Source organism: Rhamphochromis sp. 'chilingali' (genome assembly GCF_963969265.1).
Source record: "Rhamphochromis sp. 'chilingali' genome assembly, chromosome: 4".
Lineage (NCBI taxonomy): Eukaryota > Metazoa > Chordata > Actinopteri > Cichliformes > Cichlidae > Rhamphochromis > Rhamphochromis sp. 'chilingali'.
This window is the reverse complement of record NC_137948.1, coordinates 33,537,508-33,549,559: the sequence shown is the minus strand read 5'-3', so window position 1 is coordinate 33,549,559 and position 12,052 is coordinate 33,537,508. Positions and strand designations below refer to the sequence as shown.

The window sequence follows — 12,052 nt, the reverse complement described above, 5'->3', positions numbered from 1 at the left end:
TTTATAATATCAATATTAATTCACTAAAGGCATCCAATTATGTCTCAATCTCCCCCTGAATACATGAGAAAAACAAATTCAAAACAACAAAATGTAAGCACAGCAACAAACACAGCAGCCGTATGCATTTAGTAAAGAGTATTCAGAGGGGTTTCAGTTCTTCCAGAGACAGAGAGGAAATTCAGTCAGGTGTCTCTGTGAACCTGCTCTCCTATGCATGGAGGAGAATAAGCATGCAAGCATGTAAGGTTATGGAGCGACAATACAGGAAGGATCCAGTAGGAGTTCCCTTTGTGTAACTTTGACACAGCTAAACTGTGAAACTAACCATTACAGTAGATACCATTTTCCCACACTCATTACAATATTTCACACTAGACCAAACTATTGTTTGACTTTTAGGGAACATATTCAAATTCAGTCTGTTTGCCTTGAGTTAGTGAACCCACCAGCTCTTATGTGGGCCATTTCTGCCATGGTGGAAATCACAGCACATACCATGCAATTCAGAAAAGCAATTTAGCAAGACTGAAAATCAGAAGCTGTGACTGTTGACATAGTCCGAGTACGAGGCATGCCTGAAAAGATTTAGATAAGCTTCAGAGGGCATAACAACCAATCTGCCAGCAGCCGGACACTAACAAGCGCATATTTGAGCGACATGAAATCTTGCACCGTGCATGCCACTGACGATCAACAGTGCACACCCACACACACACCTGGAAGAGGAGGCAAGATGCAGGTGTTTGGGCCCAGTTTGGCCAGGTTTTCTGAAGAGTACCTGGCCTCGAGGATCTGGTGGAGGTTGAAAAATTCCCGGTACCTCCTGTAGATTAGGTACTTACTCTCTCCTTTAGTCTTCACCTCAATCACGAACCTCTGAGAGAGAAACGGAGGCATGAATGAAAGAGAAAAAGAAACGGCTGAGCCTGGTATTCTGAGCCAGTCTCAGTGAAAAACATCTCAGCCCTTTAGTTTTTTTAATGCTTACAAAGTAGTCGATGAAGCCTTTAATCTCCTCGATATCAGCAATGGTGGCGCTGATTGGGATGTTGAGAGGGAGCTGATCAAAGTCACTAAAGCAACAAGACCAGATCATTTAAGACAAAAATGACACAAAGAAAAACTTACACACACACACACACACACACACACACACACACACACACACACACACACAAGCAAACAAAGAAAAACATAATCTACAATTAAAAAGGTTTTGTTTTTAACATGATGACAGCTGTATGAGTAAAACAACCATAAAACATGCTGATCTTGATTTAGTTTGGTCTTTTTAGATCAAATTAGATATGTTACAATTATTCACCAGCGATCAGAAATGAACTTCGCAGCCAGTCTGTGCGCAAAACATCGGCTCACCGACTCTAACCTGTCACCTGTAGACAGACTCACCTTTGGTCGCGTAACTGCTGCGGCAGAGACATGATGATGAACGCAGAAGAAACTTTAAAGCTGCTAGTGAACAAAGCACTTTTCACACACACCACAGGCTGACTGACTTTCAAACTGACAAGCGCAATAGTGCGGAGAAAAGCAACAGGAAGCGAAAGTTCCTTAAAAAAAAAGATCAGCAGACGGGTGCGCGCGTTTGGCCACACAGATGTGTGGGGAAGTCTCACTGCACACATACAGATAACACGCACAGGCGTCATCAGCTGACAATCCATGTGGTAAAAGCGTAAATTTCACTGGAAACAAAAACGCATAAGGATAAAAACTCAAACACTCAAGCAGAAAATAACCGTATGCGGACTTAGATGCGACTTAGTGAGCGTTTAGATATCTGTGGTGTACAGCCTTTCGTACTGGATTTTTCGGTCCTTCAGAGCCATCGTAAATGTGCTCCATCTGTTTGTGCCTGTGTTTACACACTTTACAAGTAAGTACTCCATGAACCCAGCATGTGTGACACACTTCACGCTTCTTTGCACTGGCAAGGCATCGCGCACGTTGCGAGAGCTGATCTCGGTTTCTTTTTTACTTTCTTTCTTTTTCAATATAAGTTGTAAATTGGAAGCAGAATTATTAATCAGCAGGTTTCGAATTTCTATAGTTTCTGAATGTGCGCCAGGGGCGATTCTAGGATCCAATCCCTGGGGGGGGGGGGGGGGTATAAACAGTATATAGTGCAATATACTGTTTGCAAATGTTTTTTGCTTCGTGGCTCAAACCTCAAGAAAACGGTTTTTCTTTCAAAACCGCCAAGGATAAGGTGGAGGTTAAGGACAACGACTAAAATGACAAAGGACATCAGATCCTTGGCTGGCAGCTGGCAATGCGTCGGCGCTCCCAAATTATGTTTTTGATGCTATGTAATGTGTGTGTGTGTGCGTGTGTGTGTGTGCACTGTAACATCCTGGAGGCAGTTGAAGCTTTCTTGATGTTGTGACGTTACAATGCTCAGAAAATCATACTAAAATGCAATATGCTTGCTACTAGCTGAACGAATTTTGTGTCCTTGAGCACCCCTCAAAAGACTCTCACCAGTAACATGCACTGAATAATATACATTATACATATGTTATGTATATATATTTTCAGCTATAAATAAATTTCATTTTGTGTGTGTGTGTTTGAGTTTTAAGGTGCCGCTCCCCTTCTGTAAACCAGTTTCGGTGGCAGATTTTAAAATAGAACTGTGTGGTTTACATGAAGCACTGGGACTCCCCAAGCATTTCTCAGGATTTTGTCCCTTTCATGGTTTATTTTTGAAACACTTCCTCAGAGTATATGTACAACCAGCCACATCCACCACCAGGAAGTTAAAATTACAATAAATAACTTGAACTGATTAGCAAGATTCCTGTGACCAAGTAAGAGGCCTCTTCAGTAGTGATAGCCTTGTTGGACACACTGCACCGCATCTGTGCAAACTAAATAGGTCCGATTTCCGCTGCCATCCTGTATGTCTATAGTTAACTGCAAATGTTGACCACTGAATACAATTTTCAGTTGTGTTTAACCATGAAACATCGAGTAAACTTATTTTTGACCTAATATAATGGATAAAGGATTTGTTTACAAATATTCCTGTAGTTCAACACTCTTTAAATCAGTGTTGAAATAGAAATAAACAGCACACATCTCTATATAACCTAAGCTGAATAAGACATCTGAAAACGTGTGAATGTACTCTGATACTCAGTGAACATGCCATAAGTTTACCTGCCCTGTCAGGTCTGCTCCACCAGACCTTTGCATCTGCTATATCTCAGTTTAAGCCCAGAGTCACAGTTAAGTACAAGTGATCAATAATCATTGAACTGCCAGCATGTTTAACTGTAACCACACGTATTATTTTCTCTGTTATTTAAAATAAAAAAAACAGGAAGTTTTGAGGCAAAGGCCAAACATGGGTTAACATTTAATACCCGAGGTACACAGAAGGCAGATTACAGGGTACACAGATGGTCTCCGAGCAGGACCCCTCTCACTTTTGTCATTTAGCTCAGAATAATATAATACCTGCAGTACAGAGGCACAAGGAGGAAATTACAACTGCCAATGGTGTCAGTGTGTATTAGATGGCATTTTTATGCTTGATGGTTCTGTAGAACAATCTGTAAACCCAGCACTGCCATATTATAACTCCATAAAGCTGTCATAATGTGGTAATTAGCTATTTTCAAATGGAACAGACTCAATAAAGCTGAATATCCATTCTCATTTTACCTCGGAGAGAAATATCTGGCTCTTTAGCTACTAAAAGAACTACATCATAATGGCGTCTCACAGATATGCAGAAGATATCTTTAGATGTGCGATGATCTCACTTCCAACTTGTCATCATTATTATTATTATACAAATGCAAGTAAAGGACTTTTTTAAGATAATGTGTTGAAAGAAGGCACAATCTTTTCTTAAACCTAGCCAGTGAATCCAAAGTTTAAAAAAGCAAGTGAAAATAAAACTACGTAATGACTGAAAACGTGAAATAAAAACCTGAGAAATCTCCATCCATCCAACCATTTATTCATTTTCTTCTGCCGCTTCAGTTCAGGGTGCCGGAAAGGAGAGCTGGCTGCTGTCAGAGGACGAGAGGTGGGATAAACCCCGAGCAGGTCGTCAGTCTATCAACGAGCTAACACAGAGAGACGGGCAACCATTCATGCTCACATGCACACTTCATTTATACTCCAACAGGTTAACCAGGGATGTTGGACTGTAGGAGAAAGCTGAAGTAGCATGTCTCTGTGTTTCATCAATTACTGTTGTAACCATTGCATTATGGCGTCAAAACAAAAGGAGAAAAACCAAAACAACGACCTGAAAAATGCCAAATTCCTCCAACTTTTCTCAGAGCAGCACCTTTCTAATAACAGTGTCATTTATCCGGCCTTTCATACTGTGTAAAACCCTGATACAGGGAACTTTGATTTTTGAGAGACACGGTTTAAATTTAACTGACATAAATTAGACAGAAAAAAAAGAAAAATTGAAAAATCTTTAAGTGACGTGCATGACTGGTCATTTTTGCTGACCGCATTTTGCGATCAGATAATAAATTAGGATGTCAAACAGAGATCTTTACATGTACAGTAAAGTGTTTTAACTGAGAACAAATGCCTACCAGAATGAGCTATTTACAGTAATAACGACTGCATGTGTACACTGTGCATGTGTACACGGTGCATGTGTACAAAGCCTCTTACAAAGGCTCTTATTGGCTTTTGACTGAGAAGCATAATGGTGAGATCAGAACAGTCATTGTTCTTGAAGGCGTGTTCAGGACAAGCTTTCTCCACCACCTATTTAGTCAGTTTTTCTCTCACATCTTATCTCATGCACACACACTTTGACACTAGCCTGCCTTCATTCAGCGCTCACCTGTCGGGTGTCTCTCGTTACTGACATTCATAAGTTAATAAAGGCAGCAGCTAGTGACGCTGACATTCCAATGAAGGGACATAATTGTGCAATAAAATGTTTTGAACAGTTCAAACATTAAATATGGGGTTATTAAAGCTTCAAACACTAGATGTCAGTGCAGTTGTTAATGTGTGGGAGTTGGATAGAAACAAAAAACGAACTGATTTACCGTCCAGTATAAAATGGTTTTCTAAGTGCTCAAGATGCCACGAAAGTTATTGACTAACTGATGACTTTCACATACTCGTTACTTTTTTTTACAGTTATATCCAAGCTCAGCACTTGTTTATAGCTGGACAGCTGCACACAAAGAAACAACATCTGCTTTAAGCCAGCACAGTGAATCACAAGAATTGTAACTACACCTAAATCAGCAGATTAGTGGCAAATCTACATGCTCAGATTGACAAGAGATTGGAGCAGTTGCAGTCATGTGATTCAGTTACACTCAGTGTGCAAACAGCAAAATACTCAACTACAAGAAAGAACAATCGGGAGAGTGAGAGAAAATGGAAAAAAATGATGATTTGTTCAAGAAATTGAGTGTAATACAGTGACCTTGCGTGCATGAGAGAAAAAGATGGTGCACAGATGGATGTGTGTGTGCATGTGTGTGTGTGTGTGTGTGTGTGTGAGTGCATCACATATTGACTCCATATCTATTTTCACGCAGCCCGAGATGGATCCTTTGAAACGCTGCTCGTATAACACACCACCGCCAGCCATGAATTGCAGAAGCATTTTTCAAGGGTGTATTTATCTTCAAGGTCAGGCCAGCTGCTGGAGTCTGTTCTGCGCATTTGAGTGTACGTGTGTCCGGGTGAATTTGCTGTTGGGAATGCGTATACATGTCAGTGGAGGAGTTTCCCTATGTGTTTGTGCGCTTGTAAAAGAGGGTACTGTAACAGTGTTTGTATATAGTTTATTGCATGCTGGCCTTGGACTATATCTTTGAAACACAAGCACGCTGTAAAAAAGTGTTGATGAAATCTAATAAGCCATTAAGTTGACAGGTACCAGTGCACACGTATACACACAGAGAAACAGAAGAAGGGGGACTGACAGAAAGTCTCAGCACCCAGATTGTGTTTGACATGTCGGCAGCTTGTTGCCGTGGTAACATCATTAGGAAAGCAGAAAGAGGAAGAGGTGAAGCTGGGCAGTAACCTAAATGCTGAGTCTTTGTTTTGTGTGATGAAAACTCTGAGCCGAAATCTAAAATCTACCTCTGGAATGCCACACAGCACGATGGTGGCACGCTATAAACCTCAGATGATTTGTTGGGAAAATACCAGTGCACCAGCAATTTCTCAAATACTCAGACAACAACCACACCAAGTTTCAAATCACTCAAATCACCTTTCTTCCCCATTCTGATGCTAGGTGTACATTCTAAATATTGGATATCCACACCACCATCAGCAACACTGAAACCACCTTCCTAATAATCTGCAGATTTCCACCACGTTGTCAGAACAGACCTGTCGGTGCATGAACACAAGATCTCTGGTGGCACCAGTATGTAGACCAGTGCAGCCTCAGTGGAGCAGGCTTGTGTATGCTTATGTATGTTGCTCATGTTGTATGTGGGGACTTCAGTCAAGACGACATCATAGGCTCATGTTTGTTTTGTGTTTCTGAGGCAGCTCTGAGCAGGTTCTGCGACATTGCAGGGATCATTGTCTGCTCGGGGAGGCTGCTGCTGTTGGTGAGTGCTGGTGCCACAGGGAGTGCAAATGGTCTGCAGAAGCTGGAAAAGAAGGCGACTGGACTTCTCTAAGTTTCATGAAGATGTTTTACCGCTCATCCAAGAGGCTTCTTCAGATTTAAAACCTAAAGGTGGAGAGTCCCAGGTATTTAAACCCTAGAGGGGGTTGTCCCTAACCGCCTAGTTCCTTAAATTAACATGACCTGGATGACTGAGAACTGACACAGACACAGGCTCTGCAGTGATGTTAGGTGGGTGGTGTGAACGCAATGTCTGCATGAATGCCAGGATCAAAGTTTTCTCAGTGGTGCACTGCATGATAACAGGATGATCAATGTCTTTCACTTCAGATCGAATTTAATGGCCACTTGTTAACACTTGTTTTGAATAACGTAAAATGACGCATATTTGTAATTACTGTACTCAGCTAATGTCAGATTAGTAAGACACACAGTTTTCAGCAACAGTAAGTATTAAAAAAAGGAGATGTGAGGATTAGGTTTAGCTCTTTTTTAGAGTTCCAGTGTTGTAATTATAGACACAAAGCTAGTCACCCACCGTCCCTAAACATAGCACGTAATAAGCAATGAGCATGACTAACTGGAATCTTTCAGATAATGGAAAAATTTGGTTTCTCATTATTTAACAGGTTGGCTGAGTAACAGGCTAACCTCCCAAGAACTTGGTGCATTCCTTTAAAAACTCACCATCTCCCACACACTCCCACACACGCCGGCCCTAATATTAGAACTAAATATACCACAAACACCGGTGCCTGTGGTGCACATTTGGAAAACTGCGGGCCTTCCTTCTCCCACTCTACTGTGCATTTTGGCCTGAGCTGAACTGACAAGGTTTCGAGCATCGCTGCAGTCAAGCGCAAACAAGTGGACACGAAGATCTGCAAACCTCACAGGTCAAAAATGAGTCAGTTTCCATGTCAAGTTTTATATATTTGAGACGGAGTCTGAGAAATCTGCTTGAGCTTGAAGCAGTTTACATCACATTAAAAGCAGTTTCATATAATCAATGTTATCGACCTGATGGACACTCAGCCGGTGAAGCAGATAAGCTGTGATACCGTTATCTATACCCCAAGAGTTGCTATTCACTGGCTGGGCCCACATCCTCATTTTAGGTTTGACAGCGTTTTAGTAAGTAAAGGGGAATGCTTGGACATGAAATGAGCTGCGGTTTGGGGAGGGCCTCGAAGGCGACTGGCGACGACTCCCGGGCCTGGCAGATCCCCATGAACTAAATAGAAGTGAAGACGTTAAAGAACAGAAAAGGGGAGGGAGGGTGGAGAACTGGGGGAACCTATAAAGATGAGAACCGGAAGGAGCGTGTTTGGAGGCGTGGTCCTGCTCCTGAAATTCCAATACTTAATCTCACGGAGGAACACTAACATTAACTAAACATTAGAGTTTTGCTCCTCTCAAGAAAATGTATTACAGTGCAGTACTAACCAACTCCTGGCAAAATTGATTGTTCAGTAAGTTCATTGGTTAGTATTCATATTCTTGTGAAAGCAGTGTAGCAGTTCACTAAAACTACTGGTGCTGCTTAATGAGAGTGATGTAGAGCAGAGAAGAAACAGATTCAATGGTGCTCTGTTCTGCTGAGAGGAACTGCAGAGTCAGGTATTTGTTATCTGTTACTTTTTGCGATTCTTACATGGATGAAATTATCTGATCCATTAATACGGAGTTACTCGGCACAGCAGCTTTAATTTTGTTGGGGTTTCATTTGTGAATCCAGGGAGTAAATGAACAAATATCACCCCCAAACGCATCTATTCTTCTAGCAGTTGTGTTAAAAGACATGCTTCCACACTCTGCAAGTGAGTAAGATGCTATTTCTTCTTGAGCGAACGAGGCCTTTGAGTCCCGACTGTACAAGTGAAACGTCCGATATTCTCCAGCTCCACCCCTGATCAGTAAGCACACCGGGTTCCCCTGTGTTTATTTTTAGGGCCAATATCTGCTAATCTTTGGTTAAGTAGACAAGGGATGCCCCACTGATATCAATACCACTCATACACACTTATTCACATAGACAGCTGTGGCTTGTAGCTACCCCTGCCACGATGTCATATACCACCTGTTGCTGAATAGCAAGTTGGTGATTAAAAACAAATTTAATTCCTCTTACTCCCTGTGTCTGTCTGCCACTGTCTTTCTCACATTCTCTCTATTTTCAGTCTGATGTGTGTCTACATCATTTATCTATTTCTGAATCTACTGTCTTGTATAGCAGTCACCCTGTTTTTTTTCATTGCCTATTTTCACTTCAGTGTTAAGCTGTCTTGGCCAATTAAACAGTTTATAATCACGAGTGTCTCTTCAGCCTACACTGTATTTATGTAACTCTCTCTGGCAGTAATCACACTCCATTATAACCCCAATTTGTGCCTTCAAACTCTTGGTCTTCATTTCTTGCACTTTCATTTCATTTGGGGATCATCTAAAATCCCAAACACAATAAAGAAGTCATCAGTTAGCGTACATATAACACATAATTACACATAAATAAATAAAATAAATAGCATTTTATTTATATAGCACCTTTCTAGACAGAGTCACAAAGTGTTGTACATAAGATAAAAAGCCACAAAAAGGTAAAACAGACAATATAAAACAGGCAAAAATTAACCAGAAGCAGTTTAAAAAGGTGAGTTTTTAGTTGTTTTTGAAACAACTACTGAGTCTACAGTCTTACGGTTTGGGGGAAAGAGTTCCACAGTCTCGGGGCCACAGTGGCAAAAGCTCTATCACCAGTTCTCATCTTAGTCTGTTTTATAATAAGTAAGCCCTGATCAGATGACCTCAGGGACCTGCTAGGGACATAGGGCTGTAGCATATCAGAGATGTAGGCTGGTGCCTGTCCATGCAAAGCTCTATTAGTCAACAGGAAGCCAGTGTAGCCCAGATAGCAACGGTGTCACATGTGAATACTTAGAGGATTTTGTCAAAAGCCTAGCTGCAGCGTTTTGCACAACCTGCAGACGATCCAGAGAACCTTATGCTTAGACAGTGAGTTACAATAGTCCAAGCATGAGGAAATAAATGCATGTATAGCAATCTCCAGTTCAGAGAGAGACATGGACATCACAAATGAAAAATATGGTGCATATTTGGGATCATTGGCCTGTTGAAACATCCAATTGTGTCCACGTTTCAACCGTCTAACTGCCGATGTGAGGTGAAGTTGAAACATTTGGAGACAACATTTCTCCTTCTTCATTACTCCATCCACTTTATGCAATGTACCAGTACTGGCTGCAAAACAGTCCTAGAACATGACGCTACTACCAGCATGCTTGACAGCTAGTACAATGTTATTAGCTTTGAAAGCTTCAGCTTTACTCCTCCAAACATATCTTTTGTCATCATGACAGAATAGTTCAGTCTCTCTTTCAACCTTTCTCTAGAAAGCATTTGACTTGTCCGTGTGGTCAGCCTCAAATTTCAGTTGAGCGTGAAACTGTCAATTTTGGAGCCGGGGCTTTTTTCTTGGTGGGCAACCTTTCAGTCTATGCTGATGTGAAACTTACTTTAATGTCAACAGTAATGCTGGTGTGGCAGCAGTTTCTAGTGCATGACAGGCCTGAGCCTTAGTGGTTAAAGGGTTGTTCCTGAATCTGAATCAACTTGTACTTAAAGTACAATTGTTTGAACTGATGATCCAGGAATCTGGAGTTGTAAAGAAACGGTTCCAAGAGACTTCGCCAACATGTGAAAATCTACAGTCCTCCTTCTTGGATCTTAGATCCTTGGACTTTCCCATTGTTCTGTGTACTGGTCAATCCAATGAGTGCTCTCAAAGAAATCATTTTTATGCTGACAAAGAGAAAGTACCAGTTGTATTCAATCATCATCACTAATGAGACGTTACTAAGCCTTTGTCTTGCCCAGTTTCAAGACATTGTAGAATCTTTTGACCCTGTGTATTACAGAAAACCCAAAATAAATTCAAACTTGTGCACCTAGTTCATGTTTTTTTAAGTCATTACAGAGTCAACATTCATGCCCATACTGTATGTAAATTTCTGACCACAACTGTAAATAAAACTGAATTGAACTGATTGGGAAAGTGGGTCCATAAAGAGACTACCTACTGAGGAAAGTCAGCAAAATTCAAATTAGGTATGGATGTGAAATAAAAAGCCGTATCAGCAATAAATAAATAAATAAATAAAAAGCATATTTTTGCAGACCCCTGTAGGCCATTCAAAGAGAGCAGTAGAAGTAGTTGGACTCATGTACAGCGGTCACTCGCTATAACGTGGCTCAACTTTCGCAGCTTGTCTGTTTCACTGATTTTTTTTGTGCAATTTTGCATGGTTTTTTGTTTGTTTGTTTGGGGTTTTGTTGTCTTTTACAGCGCATTGTGTTCTGCATCCTGACTGGCTGGAGACCATTGTCAATCGATCTCGTGCCGTGTCTCCTGTACAGTACAGAATTCGTTCAGCTTTTCAAATTTACATGAATCTTCAATTGCTAGCAGTGTGACTCCGAAGTGCTGTACTGTATGTTTGTAGGTTCCCCCCAACAAAAGAAATGAAAGAAACGTGTGGAAATGTCCATGCCTGTCTGAGAAAAGTGTGTAAAGTGTGTAGTGAGGGGTTTTACAGCCTTAAAACATCTATACTAATTGTAAAAAATTAAGTTGGCTACTTTGTGGATTTCACCTATCGTGAGTTATTTTTAGAATGTAACTCCCACGATAAACAAGGGACCACTGTAGTCCAAAAAGTAGGTTAATTCTATTTTAATCATCTTTGTTATTAGCTACAGACTTTTCTTTACTAAGTTGTAAACACTGTGAAGCCACATTTCTATCAAGGATGTTTTGGTTGACACTGTCAAAAACCTTTGACAAGTCTAATAATAAACCAAGACTGTAGAGATCTCATGAACAAGCTGCAAATTCCTCTTTGTGTATCTCAGTGTCTTTCTCTATCCTCCCTTCCTGACCGTTCTCCACCCCCACCAACTACAAATCCTTCCAGCATGTTGTCCTCACCACCTCACTCCTCCCTTTCCCATTCTTCTACAATGCTGGAAAGTGCTGACGAGAGGGTAACTCAATAGAGAGGCGAAATCTAAGAGTGTCTCAGGACAGAACAGAGGGTCAGCGCAGGACATGAAGGAACAGAGAGTCACATTTTATTTTCCCTTTTTATGTTTGGTAGTCTTTTAAATTTAAAATGTTTACATTTTTTGTTGCTATTTTTGTTCTTTAATTAGTAACGGGTTTTTTAACAATACTATTAGTCACAGTGTCAGCTGCAGTTGAATATGTCATAACATTACTACATTTTGTGCCTGAATTTTACACTGGAAACCATGGCAGACATTACTATTACTAACAGCCAACAGTAAAATCTAACCATGGAGGTGTTCGATTATTAAAACCTGTAATTAGCAAGTCATTATTAAGGCTTAAAATGT

General features: G+C 40.8%; 1 protein-coding gene across 1 annotated transcript in view; it reads right to left on the bottom strand.

Annotated features, from left to right (window-relative positions):
- Positions 1-1,542, bottom strand: part of ncf4 (neutrophil cytosolic factor 4) — a 39,630-nt gene extending 38,088 nt beyond the window's left edge. Inside the window, exons 1-3 of the mRNA XM_080881119.1 lie at positions 1,414-1,542; positions 992-1,076; positions 720-879 (exon numbers count right to left, since the gene is read on the bottom strand). Of these exons, the coding sequence (XP_080737245.1) occupies positions 720-879; positions 992-1,076; positions 1,414-1,445 (277 nt within the window). The 5' untranslated portion in view covers positions 1,446-1,542. The remainder of the gene's footprint in view (positions 1-719; positions 880-991; positions 1,077-1,413) is intronic.
- Between the last annotated feature and the right edge of the window lie 10,510 nt (positions 1,543-12,052).